Source organism: Chanodichthys erythropterus, chromosome 11, assembly GCF_024489055.1.
Source record: "Chanodichthys erythropterus isolate Z2021 chromosome 11, ASM2448905v1, whole genome shotgun sequence".
Lineage (NCBI taxonomy): Eukaryota > Metazoa > Chordata > Actinopteri > Cypriniformes > Xenocyprididae > Chanodichthys > Chanodichthys erythropterus.
This window is the reverse complement of record NC_090231.1, coordinates 31089409-31114691: the sequence shown is the minus strand read 5'-3', so window position 1 is coordinate 31114691 and position 25283 is coordinate 31089409. Positions and strand designations below refer to the sequence as shown.

General features: G+C 38.3%; 2 protein-coding genes across 8 annotated transcripts in view; both read left to right on the top strand.

The window, feature by feature from the left end:
• rfx7a (regulatory factor X7a) overlaps window positions 1-18835 on the top strand; it is a 33945-nt gene extending 15110 nt beyond the window's left edge. Inside the window, exons 2-9 of the mRNA XM_067402344.1 lie at window positions 652-685; window positions 9390-9475; window positions 9684-9806; window positions 10000-10116; window positions 11255-11339; window positions 11528-11735; window positions 11913-12214; window positions 12363-18835. Coding sequence (XP_067258445.1) covers window positions 652-685; window positions 9390-9475; window positions 9684-9806; window positions 10000-10116; window positions 11255-11339; window positions 11528-11735; window positions 11913-12214; window positions 12363-15797 — 4390 coding nt within the window. The 3' untranslated portion in view covers window positions 15798-18835. The remainder of the gene's footprint in view (window positions 1-651; window positions 686-9389; window positions 9476-9683; window positions 9807-9999; window positions 10117-11254; window positions 11340-11527; window positions 11736-11912; window positions 12215-12362) is intronic.
• A 1143-nt stretch (window positions 18836-19978) lies between these two features.
• fhod1 (formin homology 2 domain containing 1) overlaps window positions 19979-25283 on the top strand; it is a 60383-nt gene continuing 55078 nt past the window's right edge. For 5 of the 7 annotated variants that reach the window (XM_067402340.1, XM_067402339.1, XM_067402338.1 and 2 more), the window contains exons 1-2: window positions 19979-20277; window positions 23207-23313. In XM_067402340.1, the coding sequence (XP_067258441.1) occupies window positions 20113-20277; window positions 23207-23313 (272 nt within the window). In that variant the 5' untranslated portion in view covers window positions 19979-20112. The remainder of the gene's footprint in view (window positions 20278-23206; window positions 23314-25283) is intronic. The other 2 variants (XM_067402342.1, XM_067402341.1) reach the window with 1 other exon arrangement.

The following is a 25283-nucleotide window of genomic DNA, read 5'->3' as shown; positions in this document are numbered from 1 at the left end:
GTTTTGGATCTCAGTCTTGTTGTACAGCCACTGTGTGGCCTGACGTGACATTTCCTGTGATGTTGAAGGAAATGGGAGAGAAAAAGTTTTTGGTTAGTTGAGCATGTTAATGTGCGTGTGGATTTTGCAAAGAGCCATTTTTTTTAAATCCTCACCTTTTAATGCAGATTGAACTGTGACTATACTCAGAATGTACCTAGTGTCCTTTGAATGTTCAAATTATTTTACAGCCATCACAAGAAAAGTATCTTTACAGTATGCATGCAGATTTGATTCTCTCAACTGTTCCATACCTGTATATAGATTCCATACTGGTTCATTCCGGTTCCTCAAACATCCTGATGGTCAAAACATTCTAATTGGCAGGAGTATTTATAGACCTCCAGTGTGATGGAACATTAAAGCAAGATAGTTTTTGTGTGTGTGTGTGTGTGTGTGTGTGTGTGTGTGTGTGTGTGTATGTGTGTGTGTGTGTGTGCACGAGCACATGTGTTCCTGAGGATATATTGGTCTGAGCCGGACAGGGCCGACGGGTTAGAGGATGGAAAGATGTTTTGAATGCCACTGATTTATTAATAAAGCCAGCTTTATGAATGTTTCTCAAGTTACCCTTGTGTCATGCTGATTATTTCTCTTCTCTTCTTTTTGCAGCAAAACTGTACAATCAAAGGTGGATTGCATTTTGGTGAGTATTTGATATCAATGAAAAACTGATTCACAAAGTTGAATTTTCAAATTTACAAATAAATGTTAAAAAATACTGCAGTACTTGACATTTTAACCTAAATATAATTAATTAATACAAAAAATAAGATTTAAGATATTGACATGGTGAATCGAATAATAAGATTTGACAACTACAAATAAGATTTTTGGATTTGGACTTGGATTTGTTTGTAGACTTGGATTTGTTATGGTACTGGTATTTTTGTAAGTTACAACATTGAGTGATAGACAGTAGGGGTGGTGAAAAAAATCGATTATTGATTAATCGCGAGTATGTTATGGACGAGTATGAATCGATTATTAAATTTTCAAAAATCGATTTTTTATTTTTTTATTTTTTTATTTTTTTGCATTATTTTATTTTGTAAAAAATGTTATACCGGGAGTTGAACGTCACGAACGCGCCCAGTTCCAGTTAGCAAGCGCGTGTAACGGCAGCCAGAGCAGGTGTGTAAAATGGAAGAACCAGGAACGAGCAACCAATCGATCCACCCAGCCAGGGGCGGACTGGCCATCTGTGTGATCTGGAGAATCACAGAACGGCCGGTACTCCAGGACGGCCAGCGGGCCGGCCCACCACCCACCGCCACGCACGCAGTCATCATCTGTTTTTTTCCCCCACTAATCTGTTTCACACTCCAGTACTGTAGGGGGCAGCAATGCACCTTTAAGTTGTACTGGCCGTGGCCGCCAAGTAAGCAGCAAAGATGTTAGATCAGTGGTCTCAAACTGCCGGCCCGCAACTGATCTCAAAAATAAAACATAATCCGGCCCGCTAAATTATTCTTATTCTTATTCTCTAGTTGCTACCTGTCTGATATGCAAAGAAAAAGTCGCCGTTCTAAGGGGCATTCACATATCGCGTCCGCGCCGCATTCTCCTTTCCAATGCGCTTTCGCTCCAGTGGCGTCTGTCGTTGCTATGCAACCATGAGCCGCGCTCTCAATCGCTTCTATTATGAGCGCGCCTGCCTAAATTACAGTAAAAGCACTCGACTTTAAGTCACAAGCGCCGATTTAAACCACCGAAACTTTTTCTTTACCTTGACATGTTTCGACTGCAACCTGCAGTCTTCCTCCACCTGAACACATTGTCTTTCTAGAAGAAAATTGTCCAATTTCTACAGTATGTTGGTTCTGATCTACTTCCTAAAGGAAATAAGCCTTTCATTTATTTGTTATTGTTTAGTTCAACTTGATGAGTCACAACACAATGTGATGTATTCATTTCTGTGTTCTACAGAACATAAGCTACATACAAATAATTCTGAAGTTATAACTACAAGACACAGAAAGTGCTTTGAGTTGTTGTTACTCAATGAAAGAGTTAAGTAATTCAGTAGCTGACTTTTTTTTTAATACTGCAATCACTTTGTAGTGTATTTTCGTTTACTGTTGTGAAATGGAAAATCAATAATCGCTAATCGAGAATCGTTAATAATCGAAAATCGACTGTAATCGAATCGGGACTTCAATAATCGTAATCGAATCGAATCGGGAAATCAGACAGATTAACCACCCCTAATAGACAGATAAGTGTTTATTTATTACTTGTGGTATCATTGAAATGACATGAGAGACAATCCTAACGAGGTGTGTGGTTATATGTGTGTGCCATCTTGAGGAATGCTCAGAGAGAGGTCATTAATATTGACTTACTTATGGTGGTGTTTACTATTCAGGAAGGGTTTGGCCGGTCCAGCACCTGACATCGGTAGAGTTCAGTTCACTCTTTTAGTGCACTTATTCTGTTGTGGTGAAATCAATGACAAATATGATATTAACACCGTCTATTAGGGAGAAGCTTATCCAAAGTAGAAACGCAATGTGAGACACATTGGAGATTAATAAATCTAGTACTATTAGACTATGTAAATATTGATATACATTAGTTGTAAAGCCTTTTGCTGAATTATAACATTCATATAGTGTTTCAATGCATCTTGACACTGTTAGCCTACTAGACAGTGCTGAGAGATACAGAGAGAGCATGCTTGAATTAATATGAATATAATTTAACAGCGATAATGACGGCTACATTCGTATAGTGTTTGTGTGTGTCTAGACAGTACAAAAAAAAACCCCTCTAGACAGTACAAAAAAAAACCACAATATGCTCATGGAGTGAACTTGTCAATCATTTTAATGGATGACGCTGAGAAAACTCTGACCAATAAGAGGACAGTTGTACACGCATGCGACTTGCATAAACACATTTTAGTGCACTTTGAAATATTGCCTTGTTAAAGCAAACTGAACCAAGAAGAAAATGCAACATTGTAACAAATTTAGTCCCTGTTTTGGAACAATGCAATCGATCTACAGGTGTGAAAACACGCTGTGATAGTATTAATGATCCTGTGTCGGACCAGCATACACCTGAGAAGGACGGTGAGAGTGTATAGATGCTAAAGACCTGTGGGCTCATGTGTGATTGAGATAATGATAGCAGCTTCTTGATGGGACGCCTTCACCTTTCTTCTGGAGGGGAATTACCTTGAAGTACAGGAAATGTATTAGAAGTATTCAAGAAGGGAGTAACATTGAGACACTGTAGTATGATATTGTATTATATTCAGGACGGGAATAACCCTGGCGGTACTGTAGTACCTTTATTTTATTGTAATATTGTATTGTATTATACAATACTACTGTACTGTACGGTACTGTAGTATTATATTATATTATATTATATTGACAACTGGATGTTGTTCAAATTGTCAGTGGTGAAGTCTGATTAGATATTGATATCGTGGAAATTAGATTTTAATTTCCATGACAAGCCATACGATTAATCTCTCAATTCAAACACCCATGCAATCTTGTTCCTAAATGACAATGATTCGTCTGTGTCAAAGTCACACTGGAACATTCAAATCTGTGTTGGCACTGCTGCTGAGTCAGAGAACAGTTGTCATGTATAAGTATGAAACAGCTATGTTATTTCTGTTACAAATATTATAAATAAGTTTATAGTTCGTAACGTAATCGTTATAGTAAATAACGATTGTTGATCACATCGTTACACCGCCAGGTGGCGACAAGTGACTGTTAAAAATGTATTTGTCATTGAATCATTCGTTCAATATTTGTTTAAAAAAACGCTGATTGGTCCAGTAATGAAACAAGTGATTCGTATTTATGAATAAGTCATTGAATCGTTCATTCAAACAGATTTTTTTTTAAAAATTAATCATTCAGATTAGTTAAACATTTGAAACCGACTGGAGCAATTAAAATTTTGTTAGAAACTTAAGTGAATTACATGTTATTTTGTTTAGTTGTCTTCAGAATCTTGGAAGAAACATGATCTCTGTTTGAAACAAACAAAAATCATGATTCTCAATTTATTCAGAATCTCACAGCTCTAGGTTTGAGTGATACACTGTAATTTACCCCACAGGAAAAAATAATACACACATAATTGAAATGTGGGTCAATGCTGATAGGAATCATATATAGTTTTGAGAACTTGTATTTTTTTAAATTAAAAAAAGACATTAAATGACCACTAAAACCAGTAGATACAGAGGAGCACTTATTGACTGAGCCATTTCCACTCCCTATTATAGTTTTTTCATATGTGTTAGTTTTGAATTTATTTTTTATACATTGTCAAAACCTTAATTAATCTATTTTGGTCATATTTGTCTATTATTATTATTATTTTATTTTTTTTTTAAGATTTATTTTTGGTGTTTTTGCCTTTATTATGATAGGACATTGATTAGACAGGAAGTGAAGTGGGAGAGAGAGAGGGGGGCGGGATCGGGAAAGGACCATGAGCCAGGACTCGAACTCGGTAGCAAATTGGTGCTACATGTCGGCGCGTTGCCCATGACATATTTGTCTGTTTTTGTAACTTTTTTTGTTCTGAAGTGTATAATTGTAGGAAAAGCCACAAAGCCTCATGAAGAAAAACAAACTTTTCTTCAAATTGTAAATGAAACTGGACTATATTTTATTTATATCATGTCTCCGCTTTTTGTTATAATGAGAAGATTTGTGCGCATGTAGGACTTCGTAAACTTACGTTAAATAAACTCATTCAGCATTTTGAGAGATACTGAACGGTACCTTAAACACCTCTGATTAGTCTGATTGATATTTAGAAATGCCTGTAATTGGCAACAATTCTCAACGCTGCAAAATCCAATTGCAAACACACATTTGCAGTGCCGTTGATCTCACGTGACACAGATATAACAACCAGATCACTTTAATTTTCTCTTTTATTAAAGGTGCCCTAGAATTAAATTTAAGAATGAAATTTAATAAAAGGTGCCTAAAATTGAATTTACCTTGGTATAGTTGAATAACAAGAGTTCAGTACATGGAAATGACATACAGTGAGTCTCAAACCCCATTGTTTCCTCCTTTTTATATAAATCTCATTTGTTTAAAAGACCTCCGAAGAACAGGCGAATCTCAACATAACACCGACTGTTACGTAACAGTCGGGATCATTAATATGAAACACCCCCAATATTTGCATATGCCAGCCCATGATCAAGGCATTACACAAGGGCAGCCAGTATTAATGTCTGGATGTGCACAGCTGAATCATCAGACTAGGTAAGCAAGCAAGGAAAACAGCGAAAAATGGCAGATGGAGCAATAATAACATGATCCATGATAACATAATATTTTTAGTGATATTTGTAAACTGTCTTTCTAAATGTTTCGTTAGCATGTTGCTAATGTACTGTGAAATGTGGTTAAAGTTACCATCACCATACTTACTGTATTCACGGAGACAAGAGAGCATTGCTATTTTCATTTTTAAACACTTGCAGTCTGTATAATGCATAAACACAACTTCATTCTTTATAAATCTCTCCAACAGTGTAGCTTTAGCCGTTAGCCACGGATCACAGCCTCAAATTCATTCAGAATCAATGTAAACAATATAACCGTATACAATACTCACATAATCCGACGCATGCATGCAGTATGCATGACGAACACTTTGTAAAGATCCATTTTGAGGGTTATATTAGCTGTGTAAACTTTGTTTATGCAACTGTTTAAGGCAAGCGTGAGCTCCGGGAGTGGAGAGCGCGCGATTTAAAGGGGCCGCAGCCTGAATCTGCGCATTTCTAATTATGCCCCAAAATAGGCAGTTAAAATAATGTATAAAAAAAAATCTAATGGGTATTTTGAGCTGAAACTTCAGACACATTCAGGGGACACCTTAGACTTATATTACATCTTGTAAAAAAAACATGTCAGTGTGATTTAACTTAGGTGCTAATGTTTGTAATCTGGGGGGAGTTTCTGCATGGCTGAGAAATCGAAAGTTCACATCAGGTGAAGTAGGGCTGCAACCATTAAATGTTTTGAGTTATGTGTGGTGACGCATGAGGGGAAGCAAAGTGACAGCAGTCTGTGTGGCCCCTCAAGGTAAAAGTAACGTGAAAAAATCTCCAGGTATTAGTCATTGTTTCCTGTGTTTGCTGCTCACCTCCTCTGTCCTTATCCGCCCCCTCCTCCTCTAGTCTGCGTCTGTTGACCTCTGCAGGATGTTGCCAGCTCTTGCTGAGCCTTGCATCAGCCTCCTCTCTTGAAACTTTCATTCTATAGTAGTATCCCACAAAGCTCTGCTGTTTAACACTTATCTCCTATGTTACTAACCGTGTCGATAAAACAAAAATAATAATAATACCTAAAAATGTTCAACATTCTGTCCTAATATTTCCATTTTTCTGGTAATATTGGACAACACTGTAAATTAGAAATTCAGAGCAAACAATGTCAGCTCTGTAATTCAATGAATATTTGTGTTTAAGGTTTCTTTATAACAAACAGGTTTGCAGGTTTGATTTGTTTAAAAACTGTAAACATAGAGGAAGATATTTGGAATCACTTTTGTTCTTACAATGAAAGTCAGTGGGGTCCAAAACAACATTGTTCTTTAATATTACTGACCAAAAAAAACTGAGATGTTCTTCAAAAGATCTTCTTTTGTATTCCACATTAGATGCAAAGTCATACATGTTTGGAATGGCATAAGGGTGAGTAAATGATGCTGAATAATTTTTGGGTGAACTATCCCTGCAAGAGGTTAATGTAAAACATGCTGGATATTTATATACAATAATTCAATTCATTATGTTCACTCACTGTTCAGGGTGTAAGTGCTTGACTCTTACTGAATCATCACTTTGTCCCAGCATTGAATTGTTCCAGTATCCGGCCTGGAAGAATTTGCTTGTGATAAGCTTCTGTAGGCTTGTCAGTAAGAACTGGGCGACGTGGGTTCAGTCCCTCTGAATAATGCATGAGTTATTCAAGCATGTCTAGTAGGCTCAGTAGTGCTGAGTAAGGGGCCTGCACAGTTACCCAGGGGACATTACACCTGCATGAATGAGCTGAGTGATGATGAGTTACAGGTTCTCCCTAACATTGTCATGACCTGTTTGCCAATGTCTTCTCCATCTCAGTGTTGAGAGACTGATGAATGAATGCTGGGTTGAAAACACTTTTGACAAAGCTATTGTAAAATCAGCATAAGTACATTGTCCATAGTCCAAGTGTCTTAAAGTCTGGATTATTTAAAAATGTTTGTGGAAACTACAGATCAAAAGTTTCATTAAGTTTTTTTTTTTTTTTTTTTAAGAAATGAATAATAAATTACATAAATTACATTTGAAAAAAACATTTGAAAATGTATTTAAAAAGTTACGTTATTTAAAAAAATAGTAATTTCACAGTATTAGTGTTGTTTTTTGTATTTTTGATCCAAATCCAGCTTTGTTGAACATGAGACTTTCAAAAACATCAAAACAATCTTACAGACCCCAAACCTTTGAACGGTAGTGTATGTGTGTGTGTGTTTTTTCTTTTTTTCCCCCACGTGATTATGTTTGTCCACCCTTAAAAGTCATGCCAAGTCCTCTCTTAAATAGGGTTGTCCACTTGGCTCCGAGACGTCTGCATTCTCGTGCCATTTTTACTTACTTTTCTTACCCCTCTCCAATGTTAACACTAACGGCGCTCAGTGGTTGATAACTTTAGCTATTTACTAGCCATCAACCCTTAGCAACGAAGAGGCGAATAGAAAAGACAGAGAGAGACAACTATTCTTAGAATTCGACGGAAAGGGGAGGGCGAGAGAATCAGCAGAGTGAGATGATGCCATCACTGATGAAGAGATGTTTAGGTGACAGGTGCATTTCCTGACACTCTTTCCCCAAGTTTCATAAGCTGTGTGTTGTTAGTATTGTTTATTTTCACATGGCCTTTACTTCAACGAAGTAATTTGGACACATAATTGATATAGTGGTGTGGTGTTGTGGAACTTTTGAAGATCCCCATTTCCATGACTCCCACAGGCAGACCCCATGAAAACAAAGGCTTGTTTATGCTGTCTCTTAACCGACTGCTCTGATCACTGAGGGATTAGGTATTCTTCGGGATTATTTTTACCTTGGATGACTTCCTGTTTGGGGTTATGCCGTACAATCCTATTGAAGTCTGTTTATTTTAATTCGCTGCTCACAGCTCTGCAGGTCTCGGCCCAGCTTGCTGAGTAGAGGCCTCCGAATTTTAATCTTGCATGTAGCTCACAACGGTTGCAAGGTGCAGAAAACATTTCAAAAATCACTATAAAATCTCTATCTCATCTAGTGCTTTAGAAAAGGGGAATGTTTGTGGGTTTTAAGCGTACGTTTGCGAGTGAGAAAGAGCCCGTAAGTGAAGATGTGGAGTAGCGCCTAGGGAGAGACTCATGTCTGCTGCTCTCTACTCGGCCAGAATTTAAATCAGCTCTGCCCCACCCTAACATCTTACACATTCTCTTTGAAGAGATGTTCAGTGCTCATGTGCTACACTAACACTTAACAACAGCTGTAAGAGAGATAAAGAGACCAGAAGATCTAAATAAGATCTTTATTTAATGCACACGTCTGTCTGTATGATTGTCTTGTAGAAATGGAGTAGATTTGCATTTATTTACTACTTTATTGTTGGATAGTCAGTGGATCATTTTGAATGGATGTGAGACCATCCCTAATAGCCTTTCGAACATCTGTGGTTCCCCTTTCGTTCAGCACTGCTCCTCTGTGTTAGACAGTAGATAATTACATGATCCCATGCTGTCCAGTTATTATGACCATGTTCACACATTGACCCCCTGTATACACTACAGTTCAAAAGTTTTGTGTCAGTAATTTTGTAATAATATTTTACAATATTACTGTTTTTAATTCATTCTTGATCAAATAAATGCAGCCTTGGTGATGAGACTTCTTTCAAACATTAAAATATTGTACCAACCCCAAACTTTTGAGTAGTTTTGAGAAGTGTATATTCTTTTTTTTTTTTCTTTTTTTTTTTTGTCAAATTTATCAAAAATTAACCTGTTAACCTTGTTTCCCCATAAATTTTGTTTAATTTGATTTTGCTTTTTTTTTTTTTTGTATCAAACATTCTGTGTGGTTCTAAATATACTTTTTCCCTATAGTCAAAAGCTTGTTTTCATTGTGACCAGGAAGTAAAATGCTGTCATGTCACTATACTTTTATTTCACGGTTATCTAATTTTCTTAGGCTTCTGTACTTGAAATTGATTGCAAGAGGTGCTTGACATTTCACATTCTTGAAATATGGCATTATGACGGCTTAATATTGAGCACACATCTTCTGTGTTTTTGTTGCTTTGCAGCAAGATGTGGAGAAGCTTACAGACATTGAAAAACTCTACCTCTATCTCAAGTTGCCTTCTGGACCCAGCAGTGGCATTGAGAAAAAGTGAGTGATCTTTACTGTGTTCTACTAAACTACATCTAGACAAAATCAAATGCAAAATGAGGGCAATGCAACTCTTCACTAATGCTTTTATCATCTTTTTTCCATATTATATTTTGCTAGTGGTAGGAGAAAAACATCCACACAATAGTATTGGTGGCTAGCAGCTATTCTGTAATTCAAATTGTAATGTTTAATTCTTTTCTGTCAGTGAGCAAAGCTCCATGTCATCAAGTCGTACCCAGCAGATGCACGCATTTAGCTGGATTCGGAACCATCTTGAGGAGCATCCTGAAACATCACTGCCTAAACAAGAAGTCTACGATGAGTACAAGTAAGCCTGTGCCATCTTGCTTTCTCCATATACTAAAAACTCAACCAACTTGGAGAGATTTAAATGTTTATATATGTATAATGCACTTCAGCAAGTCATTTGGCACAGAGCTTGAGATGCTTTTGTTTTATTTTCTGTGAGTGGTCTCTGTGCAAATTGTAATTGATTTCTTTTAAATGCGTGTGCTTCTCAGGAGTTACTGTGATAGCCTGGGGTATCACGCTCTCAGTGCTGCAGACTTTGGAAAGATCATGAAGAACGTCTTTCCTAACATGAAAGCACGTCGACTTGGCATGCGAGGCAAATCCAAATATCCTTCATTTTCCATTCAATTTTTTTGTAACAATCCCATCCTCCCTTTTCCCAGTCCCCCAAAGCAGACACATATATACACGTTCTTGTCCCTGAACTCTGTGTACTAAAACATCTGTTGCTGTAATTCATGTAGCCACTAAATATAGATCAGAAATCGAATCAAAATAAACTTCTTTGAGTCCTTGAACAGCGTTTTGCTCCATAGAAAACCTGTTTACTATTGGCTGCCAAATGCTGATCTTCCAAAGACATTCAGCAAAGTGGCCATTCATTTCTGTTACAGCCTTGTCTTAAAGGTAGAGATCATTTCTCTTTTGTGCTCTGTTAAGAAGTATATGCTATAGTATTACTATCTTAAAAGCTAACTTTTTACTTAAGTATAACTTAATTTTGAAATGAAAAAGAAAAAAATCCAATTCATAGAAAAAGTACTTTGTTCTTGATTTTACCTTGAGGTTTTTGATGGGTGATATGAATATAAATTAATCTTATTTTATTGTTTTGTTAAAAATACCATAATAGTAAGTGACACAACACCGCCAACAACAACATATCTTTAGCTGTTATGTCAAATCTTAGAAATTATAATGTTGTGTAACTGTGGTCATTGTTATTTTGGTGTTCGGTAAGGCAGGGTTGAAAGTGCATTTGTGACCATGAATATTATTTTTAATTTCAGAGTGGTGTGTCACTGAAAATAAACCATGCTTGTTGTTGACGGTTGCTACTGCAACGGAAATCCAATCCTCACCAACTCTAATGCCCAAGAAAGCAACGCTTTCATTCTAGCAAAGGACCTCTTGTAATTTTCTTATGCATTAAAATTGAATCTTAAGCTTTTTGGTGATGGATTTTTCTAAACGATAATGTAGTTGCCATACCTTTAAGGTTTGTAAAGGTCATGTTTGATGTAATAACATACACCGTGTACATCTAGGAACAAAAACTGGCAAATATATCAGCTTTTATTTTAAGCTGTTACATGTTCTTTAAAGGTACATAGTCTGCAATTGTCTTTACCTGTGACCAACACCCCTGCCCCACATGGCTTGTGGCACTGTCTCAGCCTCACTAGATTTATATCAAGTCATATATATATATATAACAGATGTATTTCCTTGACTTATGTGAACATATTGCTATAGTGGACTTAGGAAGAAGGCTTTTGTACACATGCCATCTCTACCCAACCTAGATCTTCACAAATCAGGTGATGGGGTGAGTTACTACTCTCTTTTTTTCCCCCTCATTTATTTATTTCTTTACTTATCTTTTCTTATTTATCTTCTTATCTTACCTCCTTGTTTCTTTGCTATTACCGATATGATAATATTAGACATCTCTCAAATACCTTAAAATTGCATGCGTCAGCCTAGAAAATATGTGCTGTTTTTTTTCGTTGTCAGTGTGAAGTGTTCGAGCCTACTGGTCAACTGTCCAGTGCAGAAGATGAGGTGCGCATTGCCGCTTGTGGGTTGGTGTGTGAGTGGGCACAGAAAGTGCTGAGTCGGCAGTTTGACAGCGTTGAAGACCTGGCTCGGTTTCTTTTGAATAGCCACTACATTGGAACTAAGTCTGTGGCTGCTCTTACTGTGATGACCGGTTCCCCCTCAGGTACGGTAACAGCCCAGCACTTCACTCCATGTACCTACACTTGGAAATGTCTCCACCTTGTGGCTAACAAACACAATACAAACCTAAAAATAAGTGCATATGTTTCCTAAAAAATTCATTTAATTTATTTTTTGTTATCATCATAATTCTACAACTGATTCTCTTTTTTTCGCACAGGAGCAAAGATGTCCATTCAGTCATCTGCATTTGCTCCCACAGCCGATGAACACTCATTCCAGCCTCAGGTTAAAACCCTGGTCTCATCCTCCATAGATGCCAAACAACAGCTACAAAGGAAGATACAGAAGAAGCAGCAGGAACAGAAACTGCATTCTCCACTTCCTGGTGAAGTTCAGGCCAGGAGGGCAGATGGGGGCATAACTCCCGGGGCAGGGACAGGCATACCTTGTGGAAGTCCTGCTCTTCTTTCACCACAACCTATTGGGATTGTGGTTGCAGCTGTTTCCAGCCCCATCACGGTAAACTAGGATTATTACACAAAATTACAAAAATACCACAAATGGTCACATTTTAATTCATTTTATAGTAGTTTTAACTAATTAACTAATAATAGTTTTAACTAATTTTAACTAATATTTATTTTTTTCCTTTTTGTATTTCCTGCAGGTTCAGAGGAGTAAGCAGTTGATGTCTCCTAGCCCTCTTCCCATGGCAGCTGCAGACAGCAAAGTTCTTCCTGTAAACTTTCAAGTGGTTACCCAGTCAGTGCAGCCTGTTAAGCAGTGCCCAAAGACACCTCATAACATCCCAGCTAGTCCGGTAAGCGATCGATCAGCCCGGCACCGGTATGCCCAAATCCTGCCTAAACCATCTGCCTCAAGTGGCATAACCCTGCGCTCGCCAACCCTGCTTATCACCAACAGCCCCATAAAGACGGTAATGTCTACTCCACATGTTGGTTCGGTCAATGTTGTCAAGATGACAACAATATCTCTGGGATCTAATGGCAGTGGTACCAGCACACCAGCAGATACCTCTACCAGCAACAAAGTCAGACCTGCATCTGCTGGAGTTGCCAGCCTCAGTGATGATCTACAGCCAGTTACGCGTGTTCGCAGTGGATCTATAGCTGCAATGCCATCTGTTTTGGCAAGATCAGGACGCTCAACCACAACGCCTGTCATCGACACTAAAACAAATATCGAAGCCATAATTGGAAGTGGTCAAGAGCAGGGTGGTAGTAGTAGGCTGGCAAGCACTCCAGATGCCGTTGGTGGTGTACAGCGGTCAGGAATTCTCAAACCCAGAGCGGCTAGCGTACCCACTCTTGACAAGGGCTCTCTCGGATTGGACATAGGGACCAAATGCAATGGGAGGACACTCCTTAGTGCCAATACTCTGGCTGCTGGCAGCAATAATACGTCAAACACTAATGAAAGCACTTTGTACCAGAACACAAGCAGCACTCAGTCAGTCAGCAGTAATGCGGTTGTGACGTCACCCAAAGATGTAGTGTTGGCATCCAAGAGCCCTCACAAGAGACCTGGCTTATGCACTGATTTGAGCCCAACACCTGTTAAAAAAGCCCACATCTCTGTGCAACCAGCTGGTGGATCCGATGGACAGAAGTCCGAAATAATGATCAAGCCATTTCCAAGATCATGTACTCCAATCAGGCCAGAAAGTGCACCTCTTACAGCCTTAGGCAAAGCTACTGTGGCTTCTGTCAGGAATACTGGCTTCCAGACAATTCGCAGGCCACAATGCGTCTCCCAGGGAAGATGGGAAGGTGCTTCATCAGTAAGGGATTATAGAGTTCCCATCACCTCTATATCAAGTCAGGATACATCAGTAGGGAATACCATGTTTCAGACTGTTAGCAGGCCTCGAAGCATCTCCCAAGGGAGATGGGAAGGATCTTCAACAGGACTTGAAGGTAGAGCTGAGGTCACCCGTACTGTCAGTGCTCCAGGTCAAGCTTTGCTACAACAAGTAACAAAAAACTCACAGGATTTGCTTATAGAGCAATCTGACGACTCTGCAGTATGTGAACTGAAGAGTGTGTTTTGGAATAGTGAGCCACAAGATGGCACTCAGCAACATCAAGATGTTTATGGTCCGCAAATGATGTCTGAGCCAAAGCAAATGTCCACCCCAGTGATGGAGCATCTTCCTGCAATTGCTCAACCCTCTCCTGCTAACCAACAGGCACAGATGAGTGACTATGGAACCCAGGCCAACGTTGGCTACTACCCCTTTAATGATGATGACATGACCCAGGATAGCATTGTTGAGGAACTTGTTCAAATGGAAGAGCAGATGAAAATTAACAATAGCATACAAAATTTTAGCAACTGTGTGGATATTTCCATGCAAGGCCAGCATCAAACCATGCAGACTACCATAATGTCTACCCTTCAGACTAACACTCTGTACTACTGCTCTGCTCATAGCAGCAGCACCCCAATCCAAACACCCACTCTTACACCTACTCCCACTTCCGAGATGATGGGAAACGGCCAGGGATTGATGCACGAAAGCCCCTGTTTGCGCCTAGTCCCCACCACTCCGGTCGACAGTGCTCTTGGAAGTAGTCGACAAACACCTATCGGCACACCACACTCCAACTGCAGCAGTAGTGTCCCACCCAGCCCAGTGGAATGCAGGAACCCTTTTGCATTTACTCCGATTAACTCCAGCATCACTGGATACCATGATGGAAGTACTGTCTCCTCGAGCCCTGTCAAGCCCATGCAAAGACCAATGGCAACACATCCAGATAAAACTAAACTGGAGTGGATGAACAGTGGGTACAGTAACAGTGGTGGGAACTCTAACAATGGCATTAGCATTCTGCCCAACTACCAAGACCTGGTAGATGACCACTTTCGAAAGCCTCACGCCTTTGCCATCCCGGGCCAAACCTGTCAGTCGCAAAGCAGACATCATGACATGCATATCAGCCGCTTGACACCCATTTCACCTGTCCAGCAGCAAGTGGCAAGCATGGCTAGCCTCAACAAGACAGAGGGTTTTGCTGTCCCAGCACCCCTTGACAACAAAGCAAGCACCTCCTCCTCAGGGTCTGGAGCATTTCGTTGCCGCAGCGTTAGCCCGGCAGTCAGGCAGCGCAACTTGAGTGGGACTCAAGCTCCCAATGTTCCTCACTCTGTGGTCTCTCCTTTCAACTCACCTGTAACACCTGAAGTGCTAAACATCTTTTCTAACAGTGACCCTGATGCAAGTGTCAGCAGCATGGCACAGAGGAGTCAGTCTGTTCCAGTCACCGTGATGATGCAATCTGAAGTTCAACCCATGCAGTCAGGCCAGCAAATTAATACCAAAAACATCACCAATGTCCTCATCAGCAAAATGGATGGCGATGGAGATGACTCGGTACGTGGCCTCGGAATCAATAACATGCCGTCCAACTACACTGCCCGCATGAATCTCACCCAGATTCTGGAGACCACCACAGTGCCCAGCTTCCCTGGTAGTGCCAGCCACCAAGCTCTGATCTCACCTTGTTCATCAGCCTTTGAGTCCCAGAAGCCTGGTTACCTCATGAAAAATGCCAGGGAGGAGCCGATGAGTTTCTCTGTAGACGAAAGCCAAGCACAATCAGCCTCAGGGGAGCACCAGCCGCTACAACAGCAACAGTGCTTAGGCAGACGGCAGCTCCTTGGGCAGGAACAGCAGAGTCAGGTCATGCTGTTACCTCTACAGCAAAACCTCCAACAACATCAGCACCAGCAACCATTGGATTTAGACAGAACTGTTAAAGATCTTTTAAATGAGGAAAGCTTGAATGCTGGCTCACAGCTTGTGGGTCAAGGATCAGAGCTTAGTGCTGGGGGTTCAGAGTTTACCAGCGATATGCGACTAACCTCTGAGCTCAACGGTGGCATAAATGACTTAAATACATTGGACACCAACCTTCTTTTTGACCCTAGTCAACAGCAAGGACAATATGAAGACTCAACACTGGAAGAACTGAAGAATGACCCACTTTTTCAACAGATTTGCAGCGAGACTGTGAATTCTGCTGGCTTTGACTGGTTGGAGAGCAAAGACCAGGCAACAGTGGAAATGTTGGGTTAATTTGTGCTTTTGTGTTGTTTTTATATTTGTATAGGTTTCTATGTATGTATTTTTGAAATCTCATCAATGTATGTATTCACCTCATTGTTGTGCACCACCTACTACAGTAAGCCCCTGGACGTCACGACACAGGTCCATATTGAAGTGCCAGGCTGAACAGAAATTATTGTGTTTTCAAAATTGCTGGGTTTTTGTCTCGATGGTTAGTGCAACACAGTCAAACCATGGAGAGCTGTCACATTTTGCCTCCTCTTACCACCAGTTTTGTAAAGAAAACACACATCAGAGCTTTACATAAGAGAGCATCAGAGAGCTTTTTTATGCCTCCGCTGTTTCATGCATTAATTTATGCAACTTTTATATAATCCTTTGAACGTTTTTGCAGTCAAAGGGCATTAAATAAAAAATTGGAAAATAAGAATTTCTTTTTAACCCTTTATCTTAAAGAAAGATATTTGTATTTTGAGGTTACACCAGCTGTATGGTGAACTACACCCATCTAATTAGCTTTTTTCCACTCTGTAAAAAAAATCGGTGCTTACATGTGCAGTAAACCATAATAAGTGACAACTTTGAACATATTACTGTAACATCTATATTGTTCTTCAGTAAACAAAGAATAAGGGGAAATCACATCAGCTGACGCTTAATATTGAAATACAGCAATTTGCACCTGCAGCAGCTTTTCAGAAAGTAATTTATTGGCTCCCATTACAAATTCTATTTGTGTGCAATAAGTAAGATACTGGTAAGTTATATTTTCAGCTTCTTTCTTATTGCCACTGTCAATTGGGAAGTATGCAGCTACTTGCAAAAAAATGTTTTGTTACATTAGATGGCTGATGAATAATGTTCAAAGTGAAAAAATGAGTGCACGTTTGCTATTTAAAGTTACATATGCTAATATAGGTTTCCCCAGTCTCTAGAGATCATTCAGATTTTATTCCCACAGAACAGGCTGGGATTTTTTTATGCACAATCATTGAATAATAATGGCACTGGTTATTGCACTAGCTGGCACCTTTATATTGCATTTGCAATATGAACATGGCTGAGAAAAGGCCTCATTTTAAATGGAAGGGGGGTAGCTTAGTTACTGGTGATACCAAAATGCCAAAGTGGATTATAGTTGTGGGGGGAAAAAAAAATAGGACAGTTGTCAAAACTATTCCAGATGTTTGTTTTAGTGTCAACTATGCATTTATGAGGCCAAGAAAGAGATGATAAGCCACATTTTGACTTCATATGAATTTTCCCCCAACTGATGCTTGTCATTTAGCAGTTTGCATAAATGATATTCATTGACGTATATATGTGCTCTCATGCACATGCCTCCTTTTGGCATTTCCAATGACTGTTTTCTACTTGAGCACTTCATTCAGGAACTTCTTTATAACATGCACTATTAAAGAGCCTGTACCCCTTAATCAAAATATTGTATCAGCTGTAAAAACATCAGGAAAATGAAATTACCCAGATCACATTACTAATAAATGAACTCGGTGCTAATTTCAAAGCTGGAATGAAGACCTTTAATTCAAATGGCCATTACTGAACCATGCTGTACTGATGCACTTGATTAGTAGACTGCTTTCAGAATATCAGAGCATACACTTTGTTGCTGAGTGTGGTAGTTGTTGAAGTCCATCTTAGCCTTACTTCCATACCAAAGATGAGTTACTGAGAAATGTTGAAGGAATTCTACCTTTTTAGTATCTCCACTTTCAAATTTAATTCTAAACCAAGCTTTTAAGGTGCATGTTTTAAAATGAATTTGTGAAAATGTCACCCAGGTTGAAATGGGGCCAATATTGTGGGGTTGAAATGGGAATTTGTTTTGTGAATACATAGTGTAATTTGCATAAGACCACTGTAGCACTTGAATTGTATTTACAGAACATGTCATACTTCATACTTTTGGTATTTGTAGCAGGATGATTCTTATGGGATGAAGAAAGTGGACTAGTCAACTTCTGTTTGTCACGCTTTGTAAATAAGCTCAATTTATAAAAGGAAAAAAATGACACTGTATTACCAGTTCGACTAACATTCATAATGACAATATGACCATGATAATAGTGATCAGTGGTCCTTGACAGTTTTTTTTTTTTTTAATTGTTACAATTAATAGTTTACACAACTAGACATCTCTTGTATAGTTATAGCTTGTGTGAGTTTTCATTTTCAAGCATTGTTTTCTCTTTATTATTAATTGGCTTCCAGTTTTTTTTTTTTGTTTTTTTGTTTTAAATAGCATTTCGATTTTTTTTTGCAGAAGAGTGTGCTTTTGTGTGGGAATATAGCATGAATTTTAAAATATGTATTGTGGTTTTATATTACAAGATTGCATATCTTTTTTTCTTTTTTTTTATATAAACAGGGATCTAGCAGTTATCACTGGAAATGTAACATGTAAAAATTCACAAAGTTCTAGTGGTTCCTTTTATTGCACTAATTTCTTCAATTAACTTTGGCTTTGAGAATTTCAGTGCAATACATAATGCCTCAGTATACTGTTTTGAAGAACTACTGTTTGAGAAAAAAAAATTCAAGTAAAAAAAAAAAGTCAGTTTGTGTTCATATGTTCAGGAGCCCTTTGAGGATCTTGTTGCGAAGTACTTACATGTAAATGAGTAAAAGCGATTAAAATGTTTAATTAAATTGAACATTTTAATAATCAAACTTTCAATACATTATCAAAATCATAAATATGCATTTGTTCAGAATCACTGTACATAAATGTCATGGCTCTTATGGTATTTCTGTTCAACAGAAGGAAATTCACCTGTTTCATTGTTTTGAAATAACTCTGACAATGAACGGTGCTCGTTTTTTTTTTTTTTTTTTAGTTTTTTTTTTATTATTTATTTATTTTAAAATGTCTTCATGTATGATTTGTTTTCTATGTGAACATTTGTGTTTTGAACAAGCACTACTATTTCTATTTTAATGAAGAGGCAGGCCAGAATTGTGACTGTATTATTCACTGACCTGGTAAAATTTACCCTTCCCCATGTCTTTCTTTCCTAACTTTGCTATTTCTTCATGTTTTTATTGTTTATGTACAGACTCTGTATGGTAGTTTGATAAATTTATGACATTTCTGCAAGATTTTCTTCATTCTTTTTGTATTAAATTGCTTACTGATGTTGAGATTTTTTTAAAATGGTTTTAAAAACCAATAAACATTTTGTAAAGTATTGCAAATATTTTGTTCTTTATGTAGATGAAATTTCTTGGATCTAACATTGTTTCAGGGAGTCTGACAGGCCTGGTTGGCTTGTGAACAAAGTTTCACAAAATCTCTTTTTAAAGATTCATTAAAATGATTCTGTGTAAAGAATGCCAAAAGTAAGCCAGTTCCCAACAAACAAATAAACAGACATGTATGTCCTGAAAGCCTTATTTGTAAACTAACACAGCCAACCAGATCAAGCGATATTTTGAGCACGGTAAATCAGATCAGCTAGGTCTTCACCAGCTTAACCAAGGTGGTCTTTCAGCCCTAACCAGGGGTGTGTTTAGCAATGTACTGCTGAATTGTGTTGGTAACAACAGAACTTGTGGCCATAGTTGGCTTTGAGAAACGCACCCCAGAAGAATTATTTAACATATACATTCCTATTAAATATATGGGGATATAGTGGTTACAGAAGCACTCTGTGTTTCAAGGGAAGGAAGAGAGTGATTGGGGATGACTCATCATCCCCTTTAGCTGATGAGTCATTTGCTTGCATGAAATTTGAACTCTGCATACAAACAGACTCATCACAATACAAACTTCATCTGACCAGCAGATGGAGCCATAACACTATTTTACTCAACAGTACACTTTATACCTGCTCATAATGAACACGTTTGCCATAAACTAACATGTGAGACTGTCAAGAAACATAACCAATATAACGTGCTATTGAGTCTCATTTTAAAATGTTTTATTGTTGCTTATATAATTGTGTGGAATGACATAAATGTGAGCTGCTGAGCTCATATCAGTCCTTTTATTTCCAGGCGTGTGACTCGTGCTCAATTATTAACTGCATACCAGTATACTACCCGTACTACTTTTACCATATCTTTCAAGTAGAGAAGTATGCTAGTTTGTGGTTCCGAATTGAGCATCAAATTCGGTCTGTTTCCTGATGACGTCACTGCCCTGCTCTTTAATTTGACTACAGCCCGAGTTTCATTTCAGTGTTGACAGTGACTCGTGGCGGGTCAGTCGCGTTTCTCCTTTAGATGACTTGTTATAAGAAACATAAAACTGCGGTGTAAAGCTAGTTTAACTTTTAGACTTTGTGTCCACGGATGAACCATGACTACAATAACGTGTCGAGTGCAATATCTGGAGGATTCAGACCCATTTGTGTGCTCAAATTTCCCCGAGCCCCGCAGACCTCCGCCGTATGACTTGAACGAGCATTTGCAGTTGAACGAACAGATCGCCGGCGTTCACAAACTGCTCGAAGCGCCTTTGAAGGTCAGTGAACCTCATTTGCCTCTGAAAGGGGTGCTTACCTGCGCCGAATGCCTGCTAAGTTCCAGCGTGTAAAGTTGACTGTTTTAATTTCAGGCATTAATGCTGTGTGTAACGCGCCAAACTAGTGTAATGTGGCTAATGTTTGTATTCATTAGGGCTTGGTTCAGATGTGAATGAATAGTCCATAGATTAACCTCCTGGTACTGAGTCAGAGTTTATGGTGTAATGGTGGGAGGGTCGGAGTGCACACTTCTGAGTTGCATTTGAGCAAAAATGCTGTTCGTCAACATTAGAAGGTCAAACTAATTGATTTTTATATTCATTTACACGAAGATGTGCTCCTTTTTCTATTAACGTTACCATAATTTGAGAAATGTGGTAACGTTATCAGGGTTGCGTGCAAAATGTGACCGCTAAATACTAGGTTTTTGCTAATTGAATTTAGTTATTTTTCTTATATTAGTTTATTATAATCGTTATAACAGTTATGATAAGCACAGCAAAAAACATGGTATTTGTGCCTACTTATAAATGGGGAGGGGAAATGGAACAACAAAAGTGCTTTTCATACTGTGCTTAACCCCTGTTATCGTCGTTCTAAACACCACTTTTAACCCGGGGTTATGAAACCCTGCTCTGGACCAGGGTTAGCACCACTTGTACAGTGTGAACTGTGAAACAATGCGGTGTTAGAATGTTACAACTACACTGTGTGCAGAATTATTAGGCAAGTTGATTTTCTGATCATATTTTTTTCCAAGCACATTTTACCAATTCCAATCCACATCAGTCTTAATAACTACTATTAATATTGTTTTTAATCATTTATAATTGATATATATATATATATATATAATTGTTCATGAAGGCTGGAAATGAAGAATGCCCTATATTCAGGTGTGCAGAATTATTAGGCAGGTTTTCTTTTACAGATAAAATGAGCCAAAAAAGAGATTTAACTCAGACTGAAAAGTCAAAAATTATTAATTACTCACGAGAAGGACGCAATACTAATGCAGTACTAGAAATTGCAAAGTTAAAGCATGACCAAGGGACAGCAAAACTCTCATTGGGTCAGCGGGGTCATACAAAAACAGGTAGAAAAGAAAAGACACATGTTAACTGCAAAACAATTAAGAATTAAGGTGAAGAATTAAGTGTGAAACCATCAGGAACCCTTTAGTCTCCAGCGCCACCATTTTCCAGAACTGCAACCTACCTGGAGTCTTCAGAAGTGCAAGGTGTCAGGATCTCAGAGACTTAGGGTAGCTAAAGAATCCTAAAAAATGACCCGCTCTTAATAAGAATCACAAGCTGAAGTGTTATAAAATAAAATACATGAAGACTGGGTTTTTATAGGCCTTATAGACAGACAGCTTGAGAGTGACTCTTGAAGGACCAGCACCACATCCTCTTGTACCACTGTTTGAAGAATTTATCTTCCAAAATCTGGCAGTAAGATTTGGAAGATCATTTTTAGTCCATCTCTGCAAGACAGACATTTCAGGATAAGAGATAGACTAAAAGTGAACTCCCAAACCTTACTGCCAGATTTTGGAAGATAAATTATTAAAAACAATATTAATAGTAGTTATTAAGATTGATGTGGATTGGAATTGGTAAAATGGGCTTAGAAAAAAAAAATATGATCAGAAAATCAACTTGCCTAATAATTCTGCACACAGTGTAGATGCTTAGCAATAGACAACCAATCGTGCGATGATTAAACAGTTGTTTCTGCGTAAGGACAAAATGTCAAACGGCGATGGAAGACGCCACAATTGGAGTGAAGATGAGACCGTTATTCTTAACTTTTATAGTTCGAAAAGTTTGCTCAGGAAACAAAACCCTTGATATTACAGTCAGCAATGTGTAACATGAGGACGCGCAATGCTAGAGCCTTTAAACGGGTCACATGCTGCGTTTGTCCAGTCAGTGACACTGACACCGCAAATATGCAGATAAGGACTTTAACCCTGGGTTTAGGGATGTGCAGTGTGAAACGGTAGTTTATGAATTCCCAGGGTTAACTGTCAACCCCGGGTATAGTATGAGCAGTGTAAAACGTGAATAAAGGTAACCCAGGATTCCATTTACCAGGGGTTTAGAATGACCCAGGGTTAACTATTTCAAGTGTTCTGTATTCATTTGCTATGTCTATGACTAGTACAATGTTTCAAGATGGTAAATGGTCAAGACCACATGTCCCCACTGAAGGACATCTCTACGTTCATTCACCTGCCTTATTCAAGATGCTGGAGCTTCAACTTTTTAACCATTGCTAGGAAAGTAGATCAGTAACAATGTGCAAAATACAGTACATCCATGTTCTACATTTAAACGCTTCAGAGATATGTTTCCGAGTGTTTATATGTAATTCTGCATGGCTGTATGATGATATCAGCATGTACTGTACATAATTGTACACAGGTTTGAGTGTTTGAGCATAGTATAATAGTGAATGTAAGTAACCAATGCTTGAGCTTCAGGAATGCCTGCAGCTGGAGAGTGAGTTGATGCTTGCGGAAAGGGTGGGATCTGTAAACAGAAGATAAGCTCAGCTCCTCAATCAGACCATTATTACAGCACCGCTTCAGATGTGACTCTGCATCAAACACTGCCATTTAAGAACAATAACCTCTCTTTCTTTTGCAGTAGCTGACTGATGATGATGATGGCTTATTGTTGTGAATGAGTGCATTTTCATAAGCTGTGTCTCAAGGGTTACACATGAGATTGGATTTTCACTGTTATTTTGTAGTTGTGATGTAGTTTGTTTCTTGTCAGATCAAAATATGTGGGAAAAAAGTGTCGTCATCTTCCAGTTGCACATTCAAAAAGCATGGTCTAATATGAAGTGGTCATCTGTCTTTGTGTGGTATGTCATGAAGCAATGTTAGGCAGTGATGTTCCTCTGTCTCTCTCTCAGTTAGAAGAGTGTGCACTGCAACTGGCTTCTAATGGCAACTATCTGGATCTGGATTCTTCACTTGCTGAACAGAGAGATGATCTGGAGCAGCTCTATGAAGATGTGGAGTAAGAATGACTTTACATTTTGCCATCCAGTTTTCTCTCTCTCTATCTCTCTCTTACTTTTTCACTTTTCCCATAGATGGAAACTTGCATCTGAGACAAAAAAATAAAAAGCCTGTCATGCACTCTTGGTCATGAAAACAAAAATCATTTTTTAATAGTGGCATTTATACAGAAAGAAAAAAAAAATGGACAATGAAGTCCCTCCCTTGCTGATTTATGAATGTTCATTTAAAAAAAAAAAAAAAAAAAAAAAAAAAAAATATATATATATAATATATATATATATAATATAAATATTTTTTTTTTACAGCGGAGATTATAAAACTAACAAGTAGCCACCTATGAAAAATAAAGGGTTATGAGTCTTGACTGTCTTTTGTCACAAATCTAAGTCAAGTCTTGGCCTTGAAAGACTTTAGACATGGCTTAGACTCCATGTCAGAGACTTAAGCATGTCTGTCTCCTTTTCACCCTTCTTATACTTTTAATGAATGGGAAAAAAAAACTATATAAAATTCCATAAAAGTGAATGAATATTTCCAGTCTTGGGTCAGAGTTCTTGGTCACATTCAAGAAACAAATTTGGGAGAATCGTTCATAAGGTGAGTGTTACTTACTCACGCACAGATATTCTTAGTGAGGCCAGGGGGAAGGAGTGGACAACATTAGTCAGAGACGCTGGGAACGTGGCTTCATAATGATAGAGCGTTTAGAAGAGAGAGTGGATAAGAAAAGCTTGCAACACTCCACTGACAATCCAGACTTTTTTTTTTTTTTTTTTTTTTGGGATATGCAACAATGTTTAGAAAAAAATATTTGAAATCAATTTTGACCTTTGGGGACTTTATATCATTGATGTGATTAATGCTACTCCGCATTAGCTTTCAAATACAAAATGTGGTGGTTTCGGCACTGCCCTCTCTGATGCTATATTTAGTCATCTTTTTATTACATGGTGGTGTCATCAGACTATAATCATGATATTGTGTGCTCAAGTCTCGATGCTGTGTAGAACATTTGAATGTTGGCTTTGTAGATCTGATACTAAGACATCTTTGAGAATTCTTAAAGGTGCCCTAGAATCAAGAATTGAAATTACCTTGGCATAGTCAAATAACGAGTTCAGTACATGGAAATGACATACAGTGAGTCTCAAACTCCATTGTTTCCTCCTTATCTAAATCTCATTTGTTTAAAAAACCTCTGAAGAACAGGCGAATCTCATCATAACACAGACTGTTACGTAACAGTCGGGATCATTAATATGTACGCCCCCAATATTTGCATATGCCAGCCCATGTTCAAGGCATTACACAAGGGCAGCCAGTATTAACGTCTGGATCTGTGCTCAGCTGAATCAACAGACTAGGTAAGCAAGCAAGAACAACAGCGAAAAATGGCAGATGGAGCAATAATAACTGACATGATCCATGATATCATGATATTTTTAGTGATATTTGTAAATTGTCTTTCTAAATGTTTCGTTAGCATGTTGCTAATGTACTGTTAAATGTGGTTAAAGTTACCATCGTTTCTGTATTCATGGAGACGAGAGCCGTTGTTATTTTCATTTTTAAACACTTGCAGTCTGTATAATTCATAAACACAACTTCATTCTTTATAAATCTCTCCAACAGTGTGTAATGTTAGCTTTAGCCACGGAGCACTATCAAACTCATTCAGAATCAAATGTAAACATCCAAATAAATACTTTACTCACATGATCCGATGCATGCATGCAGCATACATGACGAACATCTTGTAAAGATCCATTTGAGGGTTATATTCGCTGTGTGAACTTTGTAAATGCACTGTATTATAGTCGACAGCTCGGGGGGCAGGGAGCGCGCGATTTAAAGGGGCCGCAGCCTGAATCGGTGCATAGTTATTGATGCCCCAAAATAGGCAGTTAAAAAAATTAATAAAAAAAAATCTATGGGGTATTTTGAGCTAAAACTTCAGACACATTC